At 45.1% G+C, this 26,711-nt stretch overlaps 1 protein-coding gene across 4 annotated transcripts in view; it reads left to right on the top strand.

Annotated features, from left to right (window-relative positions):
• Window positions 1–26,711, top strand: part of MYRIP (myosin VIIA and Rab interacting protein) — a 178,502-nt gene that overhangs the window by 98,454 nt on the left and 53,337 nt on the right. For all 4 annotated transcript variants that reach the window (XM_060110078.1, XM_060110077.1, XM_060110079.1 and 1 more), the window contains 6 exons: window positions 3,664–3,744; window positions 6,804–6,901; window positions 7,129–7,209; window positions 8,249–8,392; window positions 15,017–15,149; window positions 21,790–22,418. In XM_060110078.1, the coding sequence (XP_059966061.1) occupies window positions 3,664–3,744; window positions 6,804–6,901; window positions 7,129–7,209; window positions 8,249–8,392; window positions 15,017–15,149; window positions 21,790–22,418 (1,166 nt within the window). The remainder of the gene's footprint in view (window positions 1–3,663; window positions 3,745–6,803; window positions 6,902–7,128; window positions 7,210–8,248; window positions 8,393–15,016; window positions 15,150–21,789; window positions 22,419–26,711) is intronic.

The raw sequence follows: 26,711 nt of genomic DNA, 5'->3' as shown, positions 1-26,711 counted from the left end.
CTCTCAGTATAAGACTCCTTTTATCTATGAAACATCTCCATTGCATGGACCAGTGTAGTTTGCCATAAAAAAACACAGTCCATTGAAAATTCATGGAGTTCACAGAACCTTATGGGTTACCCATCACATGTACCCACTGCACGGCCATCAGTCCCAAGCTCACTGACTCCTCCTGCAGCCCATATCAGGTGAACAGATTAGGCAGAACTGGAGACCCATTCGTTTTGTCAGATAAATCTAAGACTTATTCATTCCTTCAGTAAACATTTATTGAATGCCTGGTTTAAGACCTGGGAGTGACAAGATGGGCAAGACCCTGCCATCTCAGAGCCAACGATTCAGTGAAGTCAGAGAAATAAGTAAATAGATTTATTTAAAAAATATAATGTCCAATGCTCATGTGGTTTATCTGATAGATTCAGTGTGACATTTTTAACAGTTATTCTAAAAAGAAGCACTACATGAAAAGATGAAAGTAGCTCTTATTAATATACTTAATCCCTAGACAATTTGGTAAATAATACATACATTTATTTAGTATTGGATAAATAAAATGGGGAAAATAAATCTTGCTTTTATTTATTAATGTGCTATATCTATTTTTGACACGATTCTTGGAAACGTCTATGACATCTTTCATGTGGGATTTGACTAACAACATGGTCTTTTAAAAACACTGAGTCCTGTCTTACCCCTAGGTTCTTCATGATATTTTTTTTTCTTAAATTCAATATATATGTGTTAGCATACGATATTTGTCTTTCTCTTTCTGACTTACTTCACTCTGTATAAAGACACAGAGCTACTAGAGAATGGACTTGAGGATATGTGGAGGGGGCAGGATAAGCTGTGACAAATCAAGAGAGTGGCATGGACATATATACACTACCAAATGTAAAATAGATAGCTAGTGGGAAGCAGCCGCATAGCACAGGGAGATCAGCTCAGTGCTTTGTGACCGCCTAGAGGGGTGGGGTAGGGAGGGTGGGAGGCAGGGAGACACAAGAGGGAAGAGATATGGGAACATATGTATATGTATAACTGATTCACTTTGTTATAAAGCAGAAACTAACACACCATTGTAAAGCAATTATATTCCAATAAAGATGAAAAAAAAAGAATAGGTTTGCAAAAAAAAAAAAAAAAAATACTGAGTCGCCTGAAATTGGAGGTTCCTCCAGCTCATGGAAGCTCTGACTTGATGTCTGGCTGCTGTGTCAGTGCTTTCCAAAACAGTTCAGTTGCTTTCTGCCCTTGGAAAAATCCCATCATCCTAAATGACACAGAAGCTCCCACCTATGAATTTAAAGGGACACAGGGAGAGTTGTTGTACTAGAAGATTTATAATCATGGAAAACCAGAGCCTGTCCTGGTCAGTGCAGTTCTCCCAAAGATGTTTTCAGATCTTCTCCTCCCCCATCACGCTCCCCACCACCATCCCCGTTGTCTCAGGAGACAGCCTCACCGCCTCCTTCGCAGGGCAGACCGTGTACACCTCCGCACCTGATCCCTGTCACCTTCCATGAAGGTCTCAAGTTCACGCAGCCCTTCTGTCTTGCCTTTCAGCCTCCCTCTTAACTGGTTCCTTCCTATTGATTTGTAAACATGCCCAGTCTCTCCCATTTCCTAAGCCCTTCCTGGACTGCAGATTTTCCTCCACTTCTGCCCTGCCATGCTCTTTCCCATCGCAGGGACACTCCAGAGGGTGGGCCACACTCTCAGCTTCCTCTCTAGATACCCACCCTCTCCCTCTTCCAAGCTGTCCTCCACACAGCAGCCGGCGTGCACCTTTACGTGTGTTTAGAAACACACACCTAACCAGATCACCCCTGTGGAGACTTTACTGTCTTCAAGTGGCTTCATGGTGGGACAAAGATCAGAACGGTGATGTGGCCACCGTGACCTGTGCGGTCTGCCGCCAGCCCATCTCACCCCAGGTTCCCTCTCCTCTCGCAGCCCAGCCACCCAGCCTCTGTTTTAGCTCTTCAGATGCACCCTGCTGTACCCACTGCCTGTGCCTGTGCAAGCTGTTTGCTCTGCCCTGGACTCCCTCCCACCCCCACACCCTTTTGGTACCGTCTAGGTCAGTCTTCCCTGCTGAACACTTGCCCTATTCTATGAACCACCCAGTCACAGCACTCAACATATCTACAGTTTTATATTTATTTATATAAATTTTTGGTTAATGAATTCTCACCCACTAGACTATCAAGGTTGTCAGGGCAGCGAGGATTTCTGGCCTTGCTCACCAGTACACCCTAACGCTCAACCCAGGGCCAGGCATCTACTAGGTGCCCATGAAATATTTGCTGGATGAATGGATGGCTGCCAGATGCAGCCAAGCCAGAGTGAAATATTTGCACTTAGATGTATAGCCTCGGAACTGAGGTGATGACTTATCCTAAAGCCTTATTTTATAAGTGAGGAAGTGGAGACCCAAGAAGGTAAAGTCACTTCATTATGGTCACAGAGCTGGAATAAGTGACTATAGGTCTTTTGAAAGGCTGGTCAAAAAACACAAGCACAGAGAATGGTATATGGTCAGACTGAGTCCCCGTGGCAGGCTGCACACTAATGACCTATTTCATAAAGGTAGCAGCCTGCTGACCCCGCTGTAGATGCCTACGGCAGTTACCCTAAGAGTTCCCACACTGGAGCCCCATGCAGCCCATCCAAGGAAGCACGGGGTGTATTATGTGTATCGAAGGTCTACTGCTTAGTTTGACCTGACATCAATAGCATTTCCCCCTTTTGAGCTAAGAACTGTAGACCCACATTTATTTTCTTGGTTCTATCAGTGTTTTCCACCAGCATCCAATTCAAGAATTTTTTTGAGCCCCCTTCTCTCTCAGTGCTATCTTGTGTACTGGTGATACAATACAGTAATTTAAAAAGGAAAGAGACATCATCCACACCTCCACACCTTCAAAGATCTCTTTTGATGAATTAATACGTGAACACAAATGGTAAATCCCCAACTTAAAAAAGGTTTAGCCAACTGCTCTTCCCAGCCTGGAACCAAGATAGAGTGTGTGTTCAACTGAGAGAAGACCAGAGAAGAGGCAGTGGGCCTTAAAAGATCAAATGCCATGGCTTACCTTGTCTTGCTCTGGGCTTGTTTCCACTAACTGCTAATGACAGTTTACTCACTGGCTAAAGGCCACTGTTTAGATTGATGCCATGGACAGCAGCTAAAGACCAGACATGCAGTGACTCATCACCCATGATGAGCAGAGTTCTATCATTATCACAGTTTTTCTAGTAAGGAAGCCAAGTGTCCGAGAGGTTAAGTAACTTGATCAAGGTCACATATCTAGTCATTTGCAGGTCCAGGAAATGAGCTCATATCTCTGAGTTCAATCTATTATTCCACACTTGATTCCATATTGCCTCCAAGGAAGGCTCTGGAAGAAAGTTGGAGGTGGAAGCGTTGCTACACAAGGAATTAGCATGAGAAAGAAAAATGTGACTGGTCAAAATCTGTAGCATTACTGTAGAACCCAGTGATTCCCTAAACCTATTTGCAAGGCTAACAATCCAAGTGGGTAATGGTGGTCTGCCAATTCAGTGACACGGTGCACCGGGCTCACTGAAGACCTTGGATAATCTTATATCTCCTCTGTCTCCTCCCCCCCCTCCTCTCTCCCTCTCCCTCTCTCTCAGGAGGAAGCTTTTTTGAGGCAAACCTGGAGAATGAAGGAAGTATTTCAGGCAGTGACTCAACATTTTATAGGCAGTCAGAAGGTAAGTTTGCTTAAGGGTTTACACCTAATGGGAGGTTAGAGCATTACAAACACCTTCAGTCCGTCAGGGTCCCCCATGGCATTGGAACCACTGATGCAACTCTGTTATTGTATGTGAGAGTCTCCCTGGGTCTTCTTTTATTGCCATTTGTGTGAATCCATCATCAAAATAGGTGAATATATCTAAGGTGTAGCCTAGAGAAGTGCATTCCCTACCAACCACTAGATACTTACAATCAACTAGTGTGTGTTTTTCTGGAGTTGGAATATGACAATCAACATACTCACTTGTGCAATTAATATTAAAATATTCTTATAAAGAATGTACCATTTACTGATCAACTTTTACTTTTTTATACCAGTACAGTCATCGCCTTAGAGCAAAGGTTAAAAGCAAAACAAACTTCTTCCAATTCCAAATAAAACCTCCTCCAACGCTCCGGCTCCTTCTCCAAAGTACTGGGTGTTGGGAACAGGTGCCTCCTCGTCCCCCTGGTCCTGTGGCTCCCCACAGTGCTTCTGCGCTCTCTCTGTTCTCTCCTTGGGCACCTTCTCATGAAGGTCTCATCCTCTATCATCCTTGCTGCCTGAGACTTCTCCCTGGGAGAAGTCACATGGCTTTGGTGCACCTCTGTCTGAATGCCTAGCCCTTACTTCAGCCCAGAGTTCTAGACTCTGTGTTCTGATGCTTGGTCACCAAGACCTGCAGCCCCTCCAGGGATCTTAACTTCAGCATATCCCAGTCAAGCTCCTCAGCCACAAGTCCACCAGCAAGACTTACCTTTTCCTCAATCCCCCTCCCCGCTTCCACCCAGTCACCCAAGTTCCTATGGGTTCTATGTGCAATCCCATCCTTTTCTTTCTGTTCCAAGGTCTATGGCCTGAGCACCTCCCTGCCCTCAACGATCCTGTATTAATATTAATTTCAGTCACCATCTATATTAGCCAGGGTTCTCCAGAGTAACAGAACCAATAGGGTATGTACACATAACACACACACACAAAAAGAGGTTCGTTTCAAGGACTCGGCTCACACAACTGCAGGGCCTGGCAAGCCCATAGAATAGGTCAGCTGACTAGAAACTCTAGTAGGAGTTGATGCTTAAGTCTTGAGGCCGAATTTCTTCTCTGGGAAACCTCTGTTTTTGCTCTTAAGGCCTTTCAACTGATTGGATGAGACCTACTCACATTTTCAAGGGTAATCTCCTTTACTTAAAGTCAACTATCGTAACCATAATGTGGACCACACCTACAAAACACCTTCATAGCAACACCTGGGTTAGTGTTTGATTAAACAGCTGGGTGCTATAGCTTCACCAAGTTGACACATAAAACTAACAGTCCCCCCCACCTGACTGGTCCTCTGAACTTCGGTCACTCTGCGTCTGCCTTCTTATCCTCCCTCCACACCCCACCAGTTTTTATCTCTGAAACACCCTCTCAAGCCTTCACTTTCAGCCCAAACATCTTGGTGCTCCACTCCACCTCATGCCAAAACCACAGACGTGGGCTCTACCCTTTTTGATGGCTCTAGGCTCTTCCTCTCCAGGGCTCTGTGGAAGCTGGTGACTATCCCTATCATAGGATCTCCAGCACGCCTCTTAGCAGTTAGCTATGCACCTGATCACCCAATAGCTCGGAAGGCACACGAGAGCATGGGCTCAGCTCGCGTCTGTCAAGGCATCACTGGGACCCTCAGAGACCCTAGTGCTGGGGAGGTCTTGGTGCACTTTGAATCAACAAGAATTTGTGGGGCGCCACTTCTATGAAGAATACATTGATTGGTATCTTGAAGAAGAGAGATGGGAGATACAGTGTCTGTCTCCAGGGAGCACTGAATGTGGCGACAACTTAAATTTTATAGACTCTTCTTATAGAAACACTGGGGAAATTATGTGCTCACTCAGCCACCTGTTGCCCCCGTGTGTCTCTATCAGGACTGTCACAGCCAGCCTGTGATGTCCTCGTCAGCTGCCTGGCTAGATGGTTTTGACTTTAATTGGGTTGGTTTGGGAGATTTTGTTATGTTTGCCAAATGCCACTTTCTGTCCACATGTGTGTCTTTAGGAGCCTAAGAAGCTTGAATTAAGTATTTTAATTAAGGGATTGATTAATTAACGAATTGATATATTTACACCTTGTCTCATTCTACAAAGAATCTGAGGCAGCTTTCAGGAGATATGCATGTGTTAAATAATGCATGACTAGGAGATTATAAATGGAAACAGGAGGTTGAAATCGGGGAAAAGGAGACATAGGCAAGCAGCACCTGCAGACCTCTGTTCCTGTGCCTGATGTGAGTCGGGCTTCTGGGATGAACTGAGAGGAATGATAGAAATTCTCACTTTCAAACAAGAAGCAAAAAATCTAGTACCTCCAGGAAGCAAAACTCTTCCAAGTATTTGACTTCAAAAAGAATTTTGTCACCTGCAGAAGTCCTTTGACTTGGGAAAACTTCCGTTTGTCACCATATGCAAAAAATATGTTCACTAAATATATGATAGCATTATTTTTAAAAATCATGTGGGCTGGTGTTTATCTCACTTTTGTGGTTAAAATCACGGGATTTGGAGACAGAGAGCCCTGAATTCAAATCTCAGCTCTCTGTCTCACTGCGCAACATTGGGTGAGTTATTTGACCTCTCCGTGCTTCAGTTCTCTCATCTATAAAACGGTGCCTACTCAATGAGTTGTTGGAAGGATCCACTGTGATCATGTATGAGACACTCAGTCTGCAGCCCAGCACATGGTTGAGCTCGGCAAGATCGGCCAATGTTATCGATAGTATGGGTTTAGAGTCTAAAAAATTCTTCCATGGATTTTGTGTTTGCATTAAACCATGAGCACAGCCCTCAGAAGATTTCACAATTTTTCTTCCTATCATTATAATGATACATTACGTGCACAAAATAAAACATAATCTTTATCTGAGAAAGTAGATGAAGAACCGTTATTTCCTTATATTAAGTCCTTTTGTCCAGTCATCTTTAAGCCACTTTGTATGTTTTGGAGCGTGTCCTTGCCTTCCAGAAAGCGGTCTATGTTCTGTTTCCTGTCTAGGACATAGCATGATGGACACATTGGCTGTCGCCCTACGGGTGGCTGAAGAGGCCATAGAAGAAGCGATCTCCAAAGCAGAAGCCTATGGGGATAGCCTGGTATGCCCCCCCCACCCACCCACCGTCACAACGTCTGTCTGGGAGGAGGTGTGGGTGGAGTCCTGGCTGCCAAGAGAAAGTGCAGGCTGTGGGCAAACCATCATGATAGCCATCCTTGACTAGAGCCTATCCTCCCCCTGCATTTGTGGTCAGGACTCCTGAGAAAGCGATTGCCAAGTTTCCCAAACACACCCACAGCTCACGACATTCTCTTCCTCCCTCTGCAGGACAAGCAGAATGAGGCCAGTTACCTGCGGGACCACAGGGAGGAGCTGACTGAGGAACTGGCCACAACCATCCTGCAGAAGGTAGGTGGGCCCTAGCATCCAGATGGCTGCAATTTACCACCCTGGCCTGGACCAGGGCCTTTGGTGAGCAGAAGAGCCGCCATAAGCGCCTTTGTTGTCTTGGGCACCATTTCTTCTGTTCTCACTTTCTCCATTGTACTCTGGGGCTAATGCAGAGGGGTTGAATTGCATGGCAAAAACTAAGCGGTGTGAACATGGTTGCCTTTAGGGATTAAGCTGGTGGGTGAGGAGCCAGGAACCCAGCCCAGAGACCTTCGTATAAATGGACTCATTAAATCCAAGTGGCCATGCCTAACCTAGCAAGTGGTGCAAACAAGCTGAAGCCTTCCCTCATGATGCTTGATATATGCCCCCTCCTTAGCGCTTTCAGACACTTCCTAAAGTCAGGATGTACGGCCAGAGACTCTGGGTTTGCGATCCACTTCCACTATTTATGAGCTGTGTGTCCTTAACTGATAACCTCTGAGCCTCATTCATCATCTGTAAAATGGGGAGAGTTATAGTACGTAGCTCTTAGAAGCATTTTGAGAATTAAATGAGGTAAAGCATATATGGTGCCAAGCACAGAGACTGGCACACAGTAGGCACTTAATAAATAGCAGTTGTCAGCATTGTAAAAGGACTACTTGTAAACTGTAAAGTGATGTAGAATGTTCAAGGCTTTAGTTGTGCTGTTTTATCATAAGACAGACCTGAAATCAGATGGTATTCTGTTGAAAGGAAACTTTTTTTTTTAAGATTTTTTTTTTGATGTGGACCATTTTTTTAAAGTCTTTTTTGAATTTGTTACAACATTGCTTCTGTTTTATGTTTTGGATTTTTGGCCGCGAGGCATGTGGGATCTTAGCTCCCCAACCAGGGATGGAACCTGCACCCCCTGCGCCGGAAGGCAAAGTCTTAACCACTGGATTGCCAGGGAAGACCCGGAAACTAAGCTCTTACATGACTAAGAATTTCCCAGAGATGGTCCCAGTTACCCCACATAGCACTGGAGCCCTCTCCAATAATGTGTCCCCTTTGTCACCTGCCTCCTCCCCAGATCATAAGAAAACAGAAGAGCAAAAGTGAGCAGCACGTGGAAGAGGAGCTGGAGTGGCCACAGCCCCAGAGCTGCAGTGCCAAGGCAGCTGACGAGGGGACCACAGCCTCCCCGGGAGGCCACCGCACCTCCACCACCTTCTGGGTGAGTCCCCACGCCATGTCCGCCCACCCCCTACAGGTGCCCTGCATGTGTGCAGGTCAGAGCCGTTATCCCCACAGAAATGGGGACACCATGCTTAACATCTATAGTTACCACATGTGCCCACCAGACAGCCTGAGGTTCCTGAAGGACAGGGAGAGATGCAGAGAGCACTGCATGGGGGCCAGGAGGCCTGTGCTCTTACACACATGGAGGTGGGTTTTTACACAGAGACCAATCTAGGAAAAATAACAATGTCAATAGCCTTTTTAAAATTAATCCTGAAAAGAGCTGTACTGAGTCCCATGGAAAAAATGGCTTTCTGAAGGCCAGGTGTGTTCTTACAACTTGAGCACTTGCTTTACTGAAACTGAGAAATGACAACGAGAGAATTGTCACTGCCTTCTGAGGTCACATCTGGACATGGGCAGGAAGTCGGGCTGTGAGTAGACCTTTTTGTTCGTCATCCCCAACCACAAAGCACAGTGTCCTTCCTGTGCCCCAAGGGTCTGGGCCTGCCACGTCTGCGGTAGAGTCACTAAGCCCGTAAAATCCTTTGGTATGTGTTTAAGCAGCCCCGGCAAGGATGTGTGGAGAATGGGATAGAGGCTGGACCCTGGGTGTGGAAATTCAGCAAGAAAGAGCAGGACTGGCCAGCAGGGCTGGTGTTCTATCAGCTGCAGGTGCCCACAGTCATAGCACAGGGCAAGGGACAGGGCAACACACAGGTGCAATTTAAAACTGGAAAGGCAGAATAAAAAAGAATGAAATAATGCCATCTGCAGCAATGTGGATGGACCTAGAGATTATCATACTAAGTGAAGCACAGGGAACTATATTCAGTATCTTATAATAACCTATAATGGAAACAATCTGAAAAACTACATTTATGTAAGTGACTTTGCTGTACAACTGAAACTAATACAATATTGTAAATCAACTATACTTCAATTAAAAAAAAAAACTGGAAAGGAAGCCATGGGAAAAGCACCCCATCGCATGTTATTTCTTTTACTCTCCACCAAAAGGTGGGGACAGGTATTATTGGGCCCATTTTATAGGTAAAGAAACTATAGTTTTAGCATAACTTGCCTAAGCTCCCACAGCTAGTGATCAGTGGGGTCGGGAGTTGAATACCTTTTTCCTGTTCCAAAGCTTTTGATCTAGCTTCCTCCACTAAAACGTGAGATCAATGGACTCGATCCCTAAGGTCCCTTTCATCCCAGAGGTTCTACGTCTGCACTGTCCAATATGGTGACCACAAGACACAAGTGACAATTTAATTAAAGTTAAATTTAAAATCCAGTTCTTCAGTCACACTGGCCACATTTCAAGTCCTCAACAGCCCCTGGGACTGGTGGCTACTTTATTGGGCAGTGCAGATACAGAACATTTCCAGCCTCCCTGAAAAGTTTTCTTACGCAGCTCTGGTCTAGGGAGCTAGATAAAGACGGAGCGAGAAGCAGAGGGCATAAAAGCAGAAATGCTTCTGGAGGCTGGCCAGAGCCTGGACGTGAACCAGCAGGCCAAGCCTCGGTTCTTGGGGACTTCGAGGAAGGTGGTTCTCCCACCTTTCCACGAGCTGTTCTCCCCTCAGACGCTCATCTTCCTCATCTGCCTGAGCCCCACTCCAGGGGCGCTGACTCACAGGGTCTGGGGCAGAGCTGGGCATCAGTACATTGACCCAAAGCTGGCAAGGGATGCCGGCAGGCTGCAGGCTTAAGGGTGGCCTCTTCGTGATATCTTCAGGAGGGCACCCTGACCTACAGACCCTGGATGGCCCTAAACCAGTGGTCTCCTGGCAGTGCTTCCTCTTTTATCCTCAGTTCTCCAAGGACACGAATACCCTGGCTCCAGGGGTAACTGTGCAGAATCCCATAATGCTGCAGGCCTCCCTCCTTGGGCTTAACTGCAAAACCCAGACTTAATCCATCCCCATGCTGACAGGATTTCTCATCTACTCTCTTGAAAGAAAGTTCAGTGTGATTGTCCTCTTTTTAATTTCCTCCTTTATCGTGTGGTTCTCTGCCAGTAGGGGGGTCAGTGCAATCTAGCTTTCAAAGCCTTAAGATGCAATATCCTGAAAGGCACCAGGGCAGGGGTTATAATTCATTTAGTGCCTATCTCTTTGTGCGCGTGTATATAAAAAGTCGTCTTCTGTATTAATACGGTGATCCTATTGATAATAATGAGGACAGCAGAGGCTGGGCATATGCTATGCCTGGGGACTAAGGTGCGTCTCTGTCTGACTCTGTCTCTTCTCTATCCTTCCCTATTTTCCTCAGCCTTTTCCCTTTGTGCTTTTGTCATTTTCCTCCCTCACGTTTGCTCACTCCTTTAAATGACTATAGTACAGACCTAAAGTATTTTTCATTATTGTTATAATTATTGGATTGAATTTAATGACTGTGCCCGACCCTAAAAATACAAAGCAAAGCTATGTCTCAGTTGTTATTCCTAGGAACACTGTTATCGATCCCTTTGCCCATAAACCCTTGATACTAAAAACATTCTCTCCCTGTTTTATGATGTGGGCTCCTTGAGAGCAAAGACTTATTTTGAAGCCATGATCGGTGCCCCAGGGAGCCTGCCCTGGTGGCGATGATGATAATCATTGCAGTCATAGCAACAATATACCATTCCAAGAAATACAGGGAGAACAGGACACTGCTGCCCACACAGGGGACCAGCGGCTGCAGACGAAGCTTTAACAAAGGTAACTGATGATCACACGGCAAGTTTTGCCTAAAGCTTCAGAACCAGCTGGTTTGGATGGCAGGTCCTGCTGGGTTGGAGCATGTTAGCCAGGAGTGCCTCGTCCCCAGGCTTTCAGCAAAGGGTGTCAGGCACAGTAGCAAGCGGGCATGGAAGAGCATCACCTCGGAGCCAGACAGACCCAAGGTCAAGCCCTGCATCTGCCCTGCACCAACCTTGTGCTCGGGCAAGTTATTCCAGGCTGCCGCAACTCACTCATGTGCACCCAATTGGACTGAGTGAGGGGATGGAGGTCTTGCCCTGGCTCAGTGGCAGAGCTTAATAAATGCTATTATTTTGACTGATATTTACTGAGTGCATTCTGTGTGCTAGACATGGCACTGATTCCTTTCTGTGAGGAAACTGAAGCTTAGAACAGATCCTCCCAAGATCCCACATAGCAAGAGGAGCTGGCATGGACACTCTACCCAACACACTACCCATTCATGCCCAAAGAGTTAAGAGGCGGGGCCTGTTTGAACTTCTCAGTCAATCTTTGCAAGGCTTTGCTGGCATGCTAACACTCCTGAACCCATGGACTCCACCCTCCATGCCCAGGCCCCCAGCATAGACATGCAGACACTGTAACTCAGGCCTGCCTGACCTGACATCACCAGCCCTGTTTCTTCCATGGACCCTAGGGTGGGTAAGAGGAAGAAAAACAAAAGCTGTGGGTGGGAACGAAAGGGTGGGCATAGAGGGCCCAGCCAGGGAAACAAGGCAAATAAATTAATCAAGTAATCCCATCACTTCCCGAGAGCCACAGAGGTTGAACCAACTGGCAAGTAAAAGTGTCGTGGTTGCGCCATCTTCTGGGCAATACATTTACTGCAATGAGTTTGTGGCAAACCTGGGTCTTGGGTCTGGGGCTTTTCCACCCTGGCTGGAGACAGCAGGCCGCAGTGTCCTGAGATGCGCTGGAGTCAGCTCTTTGTGATTGTCAGGGTATAGCTGTTTTTCCTAGTGTGAAACAATGGCTTGCCTGAAATAGATTACAAAAGCCTGGCATCCTCAACTCATGAAAAACATAGATCCCATCTTCCCTGTTGGGACCACAGAAAGACTTTTCATTTTTTGATCTTGGCTTTTGTAGGTGAGGGAGCATTTCTGTCCTATAGAAAGGGAGCCCAGCCACCTCCTACAGACACACACATACAGAAATAAAATATTGTTTGAGCCACTGCAAAATGAAATACTATCATTTCCTCTCTTTGAAACATGTATTCAGCGATTTACACTGAGAAGTTTGAAGATAGAAAAATAAAGACCAGGGTATAGAAAACTGCTCAGGTGAGGCTGCAATAATACTGCACCTGGCAATAGGCCATCAGCTCCTTAGGGCCACACCTGTGTCTTACATCCTACAAATTCAGTCACAAACATGGGACCAAGGGTCACACCCAAAAGACCATCCCTGTCTTCAAGGAGCTCACAGTCTGTGGAGGAGTCGATATGTTGGAATAGGACTGTAGGAGAGACAGGAAGAGCCGTGCGATCACACAGAAGGGGGGTCTTCTTGCCAGTCCAAGGTGGGAGGCATGTCAAGGGTATGTTCCCCTGAATATATGGGGGTTTGCCATGGAAGGATTTTTTTCTCCATTTTTAATAACTTGACTTGCCAGCAGACTGTCACCCTTAATCTCTGCCTCTGTGATAGCTGCCCATCAGTTGTCAAGGATTTCACAAAATTATAGATGGCTCCCTGGATACCCAACCCCAAGAAAACCTTGGCTGTTGTGAAGTATCAGAGCTGTTCAGGGCGCTAGAGACAGGGTCAGTGCTTGCTGTGCCCTCGGAATGATGGAACTGGTACCCAACTGAGAGCCACTTGACGTGTGTGTTAGCTTTTCTCTCCTCCAAGTAAGACCTTGCCCTCCATGACATAAGTGAGGATGACAGTGGGCTTCTTCTTTGTTTCTCTGGATCCCCAGTCTCATCCAAGAAGTTAGTAAGATCATCATCATTATCATAATCAGGCACTTGTGAAAACCTATCCTGTAGCCGACCCCAAATCACATTCACTCCACAGTAAACATTCATTGATTTCCAGTTCCGTACCAGTTACTGTGCCAGGGGCTGAGGATGTCACCATTAGCAGTCCATTAACCTCCCTCAGTTGCTTGCACCAGGCAAAAAAACAGATGTTGCAATAGAGTGTCGTATAACACAGCAAGAATAGAAGCAGCCAAGACCCTCAGCCCAGCTTGAGGAAGGGGGTTTTCCACAGACCGTGGCCTGTTTGAACTGAATGCACACTGAATCTCATCTAATCGATAAGAGGGGGAGAGCTCCTCCACTCCTGGGCTGCATTAACCTGTGACCGCTGCATCGAACGGCAGGTCTGGAGACCCGTCATACTCTCTTCTGTAATCAAAGGGGTGGGAAGCAGTTTGTGACCCTTGGTACACAGCTTAAAGTGTTCCGTATTTGTTATGCAAACCCATCTTCCTCCTGGATCGGCCTCAAGGTCTTGTGAGGGGAAACAGAAGAGGTTTCCAATGACTCTTTCTGGACCAGAACTGGCTGTACCACCCTTTCCAACAAAGTGTGCCAGACGCCCTATGTCTGCGGGCTGCTGGGCCCTGGCCTAGCCTGCGATGATGGTGATGCTGGGGCTCGATCCTCAGCCCTCTCTGAGTCTTTTCTCAGACTCGTTAACCATCCTTCAGGGCAAGGCTACAGAGTGCATTGTCCTCTCCCAAAACCCTGGTCATGATGCTCAATTTTCTCACCTATATATCCTGGATCCAGTGTTTGCTATACTCCTTTGTTATTCTCAAACACCTTTTTAAAGCTCACACTTATTATGCAATTACTGTGTGCAGAGCAAGATTAGGTTTCTGCTTCTCAACAAATTGAGTCACTCAGCCAAGGTGTTGTAGCAGAGGTGGTCTTGGAGCCCAGATACAGCTGAGTCCTGAGTCCAGCCTCAGCCGCCCAGGGGCCCTGCCCACAGCTCTCCAAACATGCTCCCCTCTTGTCTCCTACTCTCAGGACCTGTGGCGGGAGAGGAAGAAAGTTACCAAGATGAGTCAGGCAGCAGGGCTGTTGTTGTTGAGGTTGGCCAGCTGGTGGTGCCAAACTGCCTGGGGCCTGAGTCAGAGATGGGTACTTTGCTTCCTATCTCAGAGACGCTTTCGTTCCTGTTTCACCCATATAAAAAGATCAAAGTAAATCACCAATAGAAGGGAATTCTTTCATTAAATGACAATGGAAAAAATTGGTCTCTTTCTGTTTGATGAAATTCCCTACACAGAACATTTGAGCTTCAGATTCTCAGAATAACATTTGTAACATATAGAAATGATATGGCTCAAACATGTTTCTTGTCAGTCATTTGAAATCCCTTTTCTACCACTTGCCCTTAGGTTCGAGTTTATTTTCCTTTTTTTAACTAAATGGGAATGTGTTGCAAAGGCTCTGGGCTTGTGGACTGATCATCCTTGGTTCACTTGTCTATTGCAGCACTTAGATTGCGCTATAACTTTCTACTTAGACTGCTGAAATGCTCAAGTTTGGAGGTCTTTGAAGGGAAGATGCTCTCATTTTCATCACACACAGTTGGCCCTAAGAAATCTTGGCCGAGAGAATGGCTGGGGAAACAGGAGCCATGTGAGAACCTGCTCTGTAGGATTCCACCACATCTCTGATGCTTTCTGGCAGGCCTGCGTGCTTGCAATGGAATAAACAGGAACCATTTGTGCCATTATATGGCATGATGCACTGATCTGCAACTTCTAAACCTCAACACGAGAAAAGCCATTACCATCAGCTGCGTCTTCTCCGTGCAGTGGGACGCCTGCCAATCTGAAGGCACTCCTCCTGGGGACTGTGCCTTACAAGGTCACCCCTTCCCCTCTTTTCTTTCCACAGCGGTCACAGTCTGCGTTCTCACTCAGCAGAGAAGATGTCCTGAGGACCTCTTCGCTGGAGGTTGCATCGAGGCAGCTGAGGGAGGAGGAGGCATTGCCCAGCTGGAAGAGCGTGGACAGGCCGGATGAGACAAGTAACTGTTCTAAGCAGCATGTGCTTGGTCTATGGGTTTCAAAAATGCTGTTGGGAGGCTTCTCGGCTGTCGTATGGTTGCTCAGCCCTTCCTACCATCAGTCTGAGTGGGGGTGTGCCCATTTGGGACAGCTGGGCCACCAAGTCATGAGGTCTCTCACACAGCACACAATATATAATGTGGACATGTTTCCCACATGGGCAGTTTTCCTTCTGAGACCCGTGAGAGAATGGGCAAGTGTGTTCAGATCACTTGGCTACACAGCCCCCCTTTAACTACGTGTTCTATGTGGACTAGGAGAAGGTGTCTTATTATATGTAGGCCAGGAACACCAATCCAACCTAGCAGGCATTCATTTCAGTATCCAAGATACCACAGCTAATGTGGTCCTCAAACATTTGCAGGGCTTTTCAACTACTCATGGCAATAAGTGTCTCCACACCATAAAAGTAAACAAATAACAACAAAGAAAGAGCATTTCAAAGTTCAGACTTAGAAACTAACAAATTTAGGGGGTATTATAAGCACTTCTAAAAGACACTCCATTTCACAAAACCGTTCCTACTATTATGAGCATTACAAAAAAATTTGCAAAGGATCTTGGTTTTCAAAACATGATTTTGTGCATAAATTTCTCTAAACTAAGGCACCCATGTGTAATTTATCAGTTGCATAGAGACAAAAAACTTAGTTCAACAACATCACACACAGAAAAATGATTTCATACTTGGCTCAAAAATCCATGCATCTCTCAGGATGAAGATTTAAAATAAAAAATATAAAAGCACTTGTATGGAAAACTGCTGGTTTTTCTGAGGACTGCTCGGTCCTTAACATGCTAAAATGTCCAGGCCAACCCCAGAAGTCTTGAAAGATGTCTGATCTGTTTAGCAGGAAGCAGGTTATTCCCTGGGGGCACTTCTCAGTCTCAGCAGAGCACAAATGTAGAACAGAGGAGGGCCAGAGGCAGAGGTCATCTTAGAAGGGTAACGTCAACTGGGCTATTTTCAGCAGTTCTGTTTATGCCTCAGGGGAAGGGTTGGCTCTGGAGCCTGTTGGTCCATGGTTGAGGTCAGCTGTAGGGGACACTGTGGGCTGAGTAAACCCACCTTCAGTCTTCAGTCTTGACAGTGCTTACAGCAAGTAATGCATGACCCCCCCAAACACATTTTCACTTCATAAACCTTGACTGAGCATCTGCCATATACACAACATGTGCTCATTGCTGGGAAATAAAGATCAGGGGACAGTTCCTGGTCTTGAGTTTCTAACTGTGACTTGTCTGCACAATCATGAAAGAGTGAGAATTTGGAGAAAGAAGAGGATGAAGGAGAGCAGGGTCCCAGAGGGTGTCCCAGGGCACAAAGGGAATATGGTACTGGAGCCCAGGCAGAGCTCTGAGAATTTCCCACAATGCAGCTTGACAACCAAGGTTTTCATGGGGTTGGGCATTTATGGAGCCATCCCTGCTTTTGCTGAGATAAAAACTGGCCAGCTTCTAGCTTTCCCAGAGCAACATGCAATCTGGAATTATAAAAGGCAGAAGAAGAGAGGAGCTGGTAATGGGCAGACCCCAGCCCACCATGTAGTGGGTGTTGGAGGAGGGCCCAGGACCACATCTACAACACAGCCAACCCTGGAGGCAGGCACAGAGTGGCGTCACTAGGGCCTTCTCTCTTTGGCTTCCTCCCATGGCCCCAGGAGAGGCTGAAGACAGCTGGACTCATGTAGAGCCACACATCAAGTGCCCCATCTTCCCCTGCAGCCTGTGGGTGCCTGTGCTCACAAGCGAGTGGTCTTTACCAGCCCAGGATGGGTTGCAGAACTGTCCAGGGGCTGGGGGTCCAGCAGTGAAGAAGAGGTGGCCCTGCCCTCAAGGAGCTCATGGTCAGGGGTGGGGGATGGGGGGCGGGAGAGACAACCACAAAAATAAGATATAGTTTAAGTGTTAAAAAAAAAAAAAGAAAGCTTTTTGGCAAAGCTCAGAGAACAGAGTAGCCAGCTCCTCAAAGAGAGAAGGCCAAGGGTGTGCCACTGAGAAGAAGCATCAGATTCAGAGCCCCAAAGATGGTCCTGAGGGCAGACTTAGCGACTAATTGTAACACCCCAAGGATACACCTTTCCCCTGAGAGTGAATGCTCCACTGATGGGGCAAGTCTGCACATTTGCATCATGTGGGTGTCTGTTTGGCTTACCCCAGAAATGGACCCTAATACAAAGATCTGACAGACAGCAGAAGCAAGAAGAAGTACAATCCTGCAGCCTGTGGAACAAAAACCATATTCACAGAAAGATAGACAAGATGAAAAGGCAGAGGGCTATGTACCAGATGAAGGAACAAGATAAACCCCAGAAAAACAACTAAATGAAGTGGAGATAGGAAACCTTCCAGAGAAAGAATACAGAATAATGATAGTGAAGATGATCCAGGACCTCGGAAAAAGAATGGAGGCAAAGATCAACAAGATGCAAGAAATGTTTAACAAAGACCTAGAAGAATTAAAGAACAAACAAACAGAGATGAACAATACAATAACTGAAATGAAAACTACACTAGAAGGAATCAATAGCAGAATAACTGAGGCAGAAAAACGGATAGGTGACCTGGAAGACAGAACTGTGGAATTCACTGCTGCAGAACAGAATAAAGAAAAAAGAATGAAAAGCAATGAAGACAGCCTAAGAGACCTCTGGGACAACTTTAAACGCAACAACATTCGCATTTTAGGGGTCCCAGAAGGAGAAGAGAGAGTGAAAGGACTTGAGAAAATACTTGAAGAGATTATAGTTGAAAACTTCCCTAACATGGGAAAGGAAATAGCCGCCCAAGTCCAGGAAGTGCAGAGAGTCCCATACAGGATAAACCCAAGGAGATACACGCCAAGACACATAGTAGTCAAATTGACAAAAATTAAAGACAAAGAAAAATTATTGAAAGTGACAAGGGAAAAATGACAAATAACATACAAGGGAACTCCCATAAGGTTAACAGCTGATTTCTCAGCAGAAACTCTACAAGCCAGAAGGGAGTGCCATGATATATTTAAAGTGATGAAAGGGAAGAACCTACAACCAAGATTACTCTACCTGGCAAGGATCTCATTCAGATTCGATGGAGAAATCAAAAGCTTTACAGACAAGCAAAAGCTAAGAGAATTCAGCACCACCAAACCAGCTATACAACAAATGCTAAAGGAACTTCTCTAAGTGGGAAACACAAGAGAAGAAAAAGACCTACAAAAACAAATCCACAGCAATTAAGAAAATGGTCATAGGAACATACATATCGATAATTACCTTAAATGTGAAAGGATTAAGTGCTCCAACCAAAAGACACAGGCTCACTGAATGGAAACAAAAACAAGACCCATATATATGTTGTCTACAAGAGACCCACTTCAGACCTAGGGACACATTCAGACTGAAAGTGAGGGGATGGAAAAAGATATTCCATGCAAATGGAAATCAAAAGAAAGCTGGAGTAGCAATACTCATATCAGATAAAATAGACTTCAAAATAAAGAATGTTACATGAGACAAGGAAGGACTCTACATAATGATCAAGAGATCAATCCAAGAAGAAGATATATCATAAATATATATGCACCCAACATAGGAGCACCTCAATACATAAGGCAACTGCTAACAGCTATAAAAGAGGAAATCGACAGTAACACAATAATAGTGGCGGACTTTAACACCTCACTTACACCAATGGACAGATCATCCAAACAGAAAATTAATAAGGAAACACAAGCTTTAAATGACACAATAGACCAGATGGATTTAATTGATATTTATAGGGCATTCCATCCAAAAACAGCAGGTTACACTTTCTTCTCGAGTGCACATGGAACATTCTCTAGGATAGATCACATCTTGGATCACAAATCAAGCCTCAGTAAATTTAAGAAAAACTGAAATCATATCAAGCATCTTTTCTGACCACAACGCTGTGAGATTAGAAATCAATTACAGGGAAAAAAACATAAAAAACACAAACACATGGAGGCTAAACAATATGTTATTAAATAACCAAGAGATCACTGAAGAAATCAAAGATGAAATCAAAAAATACCTAGAGACAAATTACAATGAAAACATGATGATCCAAAACCTATGGGATTCAGCAAAAGCAGTTCTAAGAGGGAAGTTTATAGCAATACAAGCCTACACAAGAAACAAGAAAAATCTCAAATAAACAATCTAACCTTACACCTAAAGGACCTAGAGAAAGAAGAACAAACAAAACCCAAAGTTAGTAGAAGGAAAGAAATCATAAAGATCAGAGCAGAAATAAATGAAATAGAAACAAAGAAAACAATAGCAAAGATCAATAAAACTAAAAGCTGGTTCTTTGAGAAGATAAACAAAATTGACAAACCATTAGCCAGACTATCAAGAAAAAGAGGGAGAGGACTCAAATCAATAAAATTAGAAATGAAAAAGGAGAAGTTACAACAGACACCTCAGAAATACAAAGCATCCTAAGAGACTACCACAAGCAACTCTATGCCAATAAAATGGACAACCTGGAAGAAATGGACAAATTCTTAGAAAGGTATAAACTTCCAAGACTGAACCAGGAAGAAATAGAAAATATGAACAGACCAATCACAAGAAATGAACTTGAAACTGATTTAAAATCTTCCAACAAACAAAAGTCCAGGACCAGATGGCTTCACAGGTGAATTCTATCAAACGTTTAGAAAAGAGCTAACACCCATCCTTCTCAAACTCTTCCAAGAAATTGCAGAGGAAGGAAAACTCCCAAACTCATTCTATGAGGCCACCATCACCCTGATACACAAACCAGACAAAGATACTACAAAAAAAGAAAATTGAAGACCAATATCACTGATGAATATAGAAGCAAAAATCCTCAACAAAATACTAGCAATCAGAATCCAACAACACATTAAAAGGATCATACACCATGATCAAGTGGGATTTATCCCAGGGATGCAAGGATTCTTCAATATACGCAAATCAATGTGATACACCATATTAACAGAAGAATAAAAACCATATGATCATCTCAATAGATGCAGAAAAAGCTTTTGGCAAAATTCAACACCCATTTATGATAAAAAACTCCCCAGAAAGTGGGCATAGAGGGAACCTACCTCAACATAATAAAGGCCATTTAAAAAAAAAAAAAAGATCTGAGGGCCTATAGTTTATTTGGAGGTGAACCTGGAACCACAGGGCAGAGAGTAGGGATATGATACAGGGAAGGGAAAATAGGCAACAAATGACTTGTTATGAAGCAGGGTACGACCATGGGTGACGAACTTGCCCCACTGGGGAACTCTAAGAGTTCCAATGGGCAAGGGAGTTGGGGTACTTATCCCCTAGCTCCCCAGTCATTGGTCAGGGCTGCTCCTAGGAGGTGGTGATTCCATCCTGCCTCAGGGCAGCCAGCACAGACTCTGGTAACCAGAGAAAGCCTTAGGAAAAGCAAGATTGCTGCTCACTGGCCATTACTAGCTGCATCTGAGAGAGAGCCTGAGCATTTCTGGAGAAACCCTGATGGGCCCTTTAGTCACTGCCTTCTGCAGTACCTGACTGTTGATCTTGGGGCATGGCACTGGGGAAGACGCCAACAAAACAGAGCCCTTTTTCCCAGAAGACCTACTATTATCACAGGTAGAGCCCATAACATGTCCAAGGTAATAATACCCTGGTTAGCCTCTCTTTTGAATGTTCACACAGTCAGTGGAAACAGCGTTGTTGTAGTACTGAAGAGGAACTATAGGGTACAGACGTAGGGTATAAACATATCTGTCTTCTATATGCATGTACAAGGAGTACACAGGTGCTGATCCAGTCAGGTGTTAAATAATAATGGTATAATTCAATTCAATAGATGGAGGATAAAAATAGTTGGGGGCCCTCATTGTAGTAGGCACTGTGATGGATGCTTCACATATGTTGTCTCATAAAAATCCTCTGACAGCCCGGGAGGGTCACACTGTCCCCACCGACAGGCTCAGAGATGCTCTCTGACCAAGGTCACCTGCTAGTAATGGCCAGGACTGGGGCTCAGCCCTGGCTCTGCCTGAATTCAAAGTTCTTGTTCTTTGCCCTGCCCTACAGTGGCCTCATTTATAGGCAAGGGGGAAAGAGCTGTTAAGAATTCATCTTTTGCTCTGAGCAGGTATGTGTAATACACTTTATGAGCCTCACCTCATTTCATCCTCTCAGCAGCCCAGAGAAGTATTAGCTGTGCCCTTTTCACCAACCAGAGACCCAAGCTCGGAGACTCACACTGCAGCTAAGTGGCTGAGCGTGCTCTCTGCCCTGGCCCCCTGACTTCCCAGCCTCTGCTCTTTCCTCTGCACGAGCTGGCTTTGGGACAGTGCAGGCCAAAGAGATGACTGGGACCCAGACCCTGCCGCAGGGCCCTTGTCATCGGGGAGGAGGGCCCAGCCCTGTGCGTGATCAGCCAGAACCCAAGTTGGATCATGGAATGAACCAGACAGTCTGTCACAGCAACTCAGGGAAGGAGGAGGCCACATATGGGCAGGGAGACCAGAAAGTGCTCTAGGAAGAGGGGCACAGGGGAGGTCTTTGCGGGGCCCCTTGTTCTAAGGCAGTAACAGCCCCTCTCTGACTTCTCTCTCCCTCCTGCCTGCAGATGTGGCCCCAGTTTTGCAGAGCCCTGACGGGAACTGGATGGCCCTGAAGGATGGGGCTCTGCCCCCAACCCGCCTGCTGGCCAAACCTAAGAGTGGCACATTTCAGGCCCTGGAGGCGGCCTCCAGCGTGGCGTCCGCCTACGATGAGATGGGCTCTGACAGCGAGGAGGATTTTGACTGGAAGGAGGCCTTGAGCATGCTGTGCCCACAGCCCCAGAGCCTGCCCAGGAACCCCCAGCCTCAGCCCATGCAAGCCCAGGGCTCAAACCAAGGCCCCTCCGCCTACTCTGGGCTCTCCCCCAACCCCGAGGCCATGTGCTCTGACTCAGAAACCTCCTCGGCAGGCTCTTCCCGGGAAGCTGGGCGCCGGGCCGGGCTGACCTGGTTGCAGAGGAAGGCCCCCAGGAATCCCTCAGCCGAGAAGATGCGCCTACAGGGAAAGCTAGACGTGAACTTCAACCCCCAGGCAGCCAGCAGGGAGACCTCAGACAGCAGCGAGCCTGAGGAGGCCCCCCACCTTGAAGATCGGAGGGCCAGGAGGTGGAGAAGGGCCCGGGTGGGCTCGGAGGAGCCAAGCAAGGAATTATCTTCCCCCAGCGGCCATCCCCCGGAGCTGGACACACATCAGGTAATAAAGCTGGGTGCGTGCAAGCACACACACATTTTTCAGTAGGCTGTGCCCTCCTCCAAGCAGGAGTGGTGTGGAGAGTCCCGGGTTCAGAATCCATAGAACCGGATTCTCATCTTGGTTTTGCTGCTCAGTCACAACTCTTGGAGGCTCCATGCCCTCCTCTCTGGAGATGAAAGCTTAGAGTTCAAAGTGGGTTTGCAAAGTGTGGCCCCCAGACCAGCAGCCACAGCAGCACCTGGAAACTTGTTAGAAATGCAGATCCTCAGGCCCTGCCCCAGAGCTGCTGAATCAGAAATTCTGGGGATGGTGCCCAGGCATCTCTGTTATAACAAGCTTTCTTGGTGCTTCTTCTGTGCATTAAAGTCTGATGGCCACTGGTGTGGGGTTAAGGCTATGGGGTTTAGAGTCAGCCTGCTCGAGTTCAAATCCAGCTGTGTGACCTTGGACAAGGCATCTTTTTAGGTCTCAGTTTCCTCATCTGTCAAATGGAGATAATATTAGAACCCACTTCAAAGAATGGTTGTGATGAGTGAATAAGATAACTTTATAAAGAGCTGTCCTAGAACACAGCACAACGGCACAGTCAGTATTGTTTCAATGTGATAATTCAGGGCACAGTTTACTAACATTCTGTGACTTTTAGTCCCCGTCACAAGCCTCCTTGGAAGCCTCAGTGCCGCCTCCCTCACGGTTTACCTCATGAACCACCTTAGAGAATCTGATTAAAGCTATAGAATCTCTCCCTAGAAAAATGGACCTGTACATACAAACACATACACACACACACACTTTGCTTACAATTTCAGGTAGTTCATGGACCCCTAACCAGATTAATTTTATATTCTGTGAATAAACCCTGCTCATGCCCAGCTCTGTGCCTGTGATCATGCTGTGTCCTCGCCCTCACCTCTTCCTGGTTGTGATCACCATGAACTGAATATTGAACTTTGTGATGCCGACTCTGGCCTTCCCATAGCAGTATTTTCTAAACTCAAAAAGGACACATGTAGCCTGGAAAGTTTAAATGCCTAAAAGCAATGGATTGCACTATTTGAAACTGTGACCCTTATGGAAGATCTAGTTATGTTGCCTCTGCTTTCTGTAGGCACATCATCAGAGCTACTTGCATTACTATCAACTTGACTTTTTAGGCTCCTAGAGAAACCACACCCACTTTCTGAATGTCATTGCATCTCCCATAGTACCCAGCTACCGTGCCTTGCATTCTTAGTTTGTGTTCCACCAAAAACAGGTCTGGAGTTTAGGATTTGGATGTAGGTTTATGAGAGAGGCGATCCCAGGAAACCCAAGAATGAAACAGGAAAATGAGAAAAGCCAATGAAGATACAATATAGGCAACTGGGGCTCCATCCCACCAGGGACCCGCTGAGAAGTCATGTGGATCACAGCTCAGAATTCTCCTACTAGAAGATGGGGAAGAGTTACCTAGTCTCCCGTCTCCCACTGGTAGAGAGAGGTCCCACCCAGGGTGGGCATAAACTCCATACACAGCCAGGTTTGCATGGACGGTGCCTGAGAAACCCCTCAGATGGAAAAGAAGAGAGAGAGCCGGGTCTGAGGTGGGAAACTATCAGTGAGCCACAGATCGTCCCCTGTGGCTGCAGGCAACTCATGTAGGTCTGGGGGATACAGCCTGGGACATCACCAGCCTCTGCTACAGTGACCTTCTATGAATTGTCAGCCAGATCCCTGATCCTGGGGCTCCCATTAAGACAGTCATGAAAAAAAAAATTAAAACAAAAAGACAGTCGTGTACTCAGAGGTCCTCAGGTCACAGAATTTAGCATCAGTGCTGCCTGACCTGCTAATATGTTGCCTAGAGTTTTTGTCCAAGCTCTCATTTTCTCCTCTGTAAAATAAGATCATTAAAAATCTGCCATGTGAGATTGTTGTGATCATAAAAGAGAAATATAAAATTCTGTTCAACTGTGAATCATTATCACCTAGCTCAAGTGGAGACTGTTTTCCAGGGACTCTGGGTGACGCTTCAAGGGATATTCTTGAGAGTTGTCTGCATGATTCACTGGCAGGTATAAAATGCCACCTATCCACCATAACTAGGTGCCTGAAGCTTCCTATTTATTCTGAGGTGGCTTGTAAATTGTCTTCTGCTGTTAATCCTTGCAAGGCGTCAACAGGGAGAAGGCAAGGGCCAGCAGAAACGATCCAGAAAGTCTGCTGTGTCTGCCTCCTCGGCAGTGTCCTTTCCCTACCACTAGGTGGCGATGGCGTTGCACTTCTGGGGACTTCAAAACCCTGGCCCTCCTCGTCCTCCCTTCTATTTAGTTTACTAGGGCAGTTCTTGACACCCCACCCCCCCAAAAAAAGTATATATATATATATATATATATATATATATATATATATACTATTTGCATACTTACACGTTATATAAATAAGTGAATATAAAAATTATTAAAACATACAGATATAGTCTCCTTTGAGCACAACCCTAAACCCCTGCCATCTCTCCCCAAATGACTACATTTGTATTTGTGTATCATACATGTATAGCACATTTAGAAATATAGTTCTGTAAATGCATCTGTGTTTTAGCAAAATCGGCATCCTACTCCCCATATTCTTCCACCTCTTTCTCCTAACAGTATGTGATGGAAAAGTCAGAGCACACAGATCTCTGCACAGTACCTGCAAAAGATTGCATCGTGGCGGTCTTCAGCAGGGAGTGAGAGTGGGAGCAAGCCGTCCAGGGTGCAAGCAGTAAGGGTGCATTGCCTGTTGAGAATTTTAAAACAATAATAAATCCAATCAAAGTCAGTCTTTTTAATTATCACCTTGCACCAGGCACGGACAATTCTAAGCAATGCTAATGATAAGAGAACTTTATCAGTGTTGCTCCAAATATCGCGCCCAACCTCCTTGGTTCTTCACTGTTCCAAGGTGGGGAGGAATCCACAATCAATAGTTCCCATAATGATGGATATTCAAGTCTTTTTCAATGCTTGATGTTATAAACAATACTGCAGAAAATATTATTGTGCAAAGCTCTTTATACAAGTACAGGAGTAGAATTTCTGAGTTGAGGCATAGATGGATCTTTAATTTTAATGAGCACTTGCCAAATTAAACTCCCAAAACTTCACAGCAGTCTACATAGCCATGCACTGTAGAGCACGTTTTCTCATATTGTCAACAATACTCAGTGTTGTCAGTCTGTTAAACTGTTGCCAACTTTATGTGAGAAAAAAATATATTTCTTTTTAGTTAACATAGTTACTACTAAGATTGAGCATTTTTTCCTATATTTACAGCTATTTGCATTTTTCCTTCTGTGAAAGACACATTTATATGTTTCTTCTATTACTTCATCAGACCAATTGTCTTTTTCTCCTTGATTTTTAGGAATTCGTTTTATTTTCTAATTATACTGTAGATGTTAGTTCTTTGATGGTTACACACTGAAGATACTCTCCCATTGTCTATCACTTTCACCTTAACTTTATTTAAGTATACATTACATGCAAAAATTTTTGTTGCTAATAATTTATCAATTATTTTCTTCATTTCCTTTAAATTTTGTACCTTGTTTGAGGTTTTAACTCTCCAAGGTTATTAGAATATTCTCCTATTTTCCCTAATATTTGTAGTCTTGTATTTTACATTTAGCTCTTTATCTATCTGTACTTTACTTTGGGGGACGATATGAGGTAAGATCTAACCTTTTTTTTCAAATTAAATATCTGTCATCAAATCATTATTAAATAATTCATCCTATATCTGCTATGAGCAGTTTTCTAAATCACGGAAGCCATATTAGAATCATAAACCCATTCCTTAAAAGATGCTGCTCCTAGAGAAGCAAGAAGAACTACAATCCTGCAGCCTGTGGAACAAAAACCACATTCACAGAAAGATAGACAAGATGAAAAGGCAGAGACCTATGTACAAGATGAAGGAACAAGATAAAACCCCAGAAAAAAAACTAAATGAAGTGGAAATAGGAAACCTTCCAGAAAAAGAATTCAGAATAATGATAGTGAAGATGATCCAGGACCTTGGAAAAAGAATGGAGGCAAAGATCGACAAGATGCAAGAAATGTTTAACAAAGACCTAGAAGAATTAAAGAACAAACAAACAGAGATGAAAAATACTGATGAAATAACTGAAATGAAAACTACATTACAAGGAATCAATAGCAGAATAGCTGAGGCAGAAGAACGGATAAGTGACCTGGAAGACAGAATGTGGGAATTCACTGCTGCAGAACAGAATAAAGAAAAAAGAATGAAAAGAAATGAAGACAGCCT

The sequence above is a fragment of the Mesoplodon densirostris genome, chromosome 10, assembly GCF_025265405.1.
Source record: "Mesoplodon densirostris isolate mMesDen1 chromosome 10, mMesDen1 primary haplotype, whole genome shotgun sequence".
Lineage (NCBI taxonomy): Eukaryota > Metazoa > Chordata > Mammalia > Artiodactyla > Ziphiidae > Mesoplodon > Mesoplodon densirostris.
This window is presented reverse-complemented; position numbering and strand designations above follow the sequence as displayed.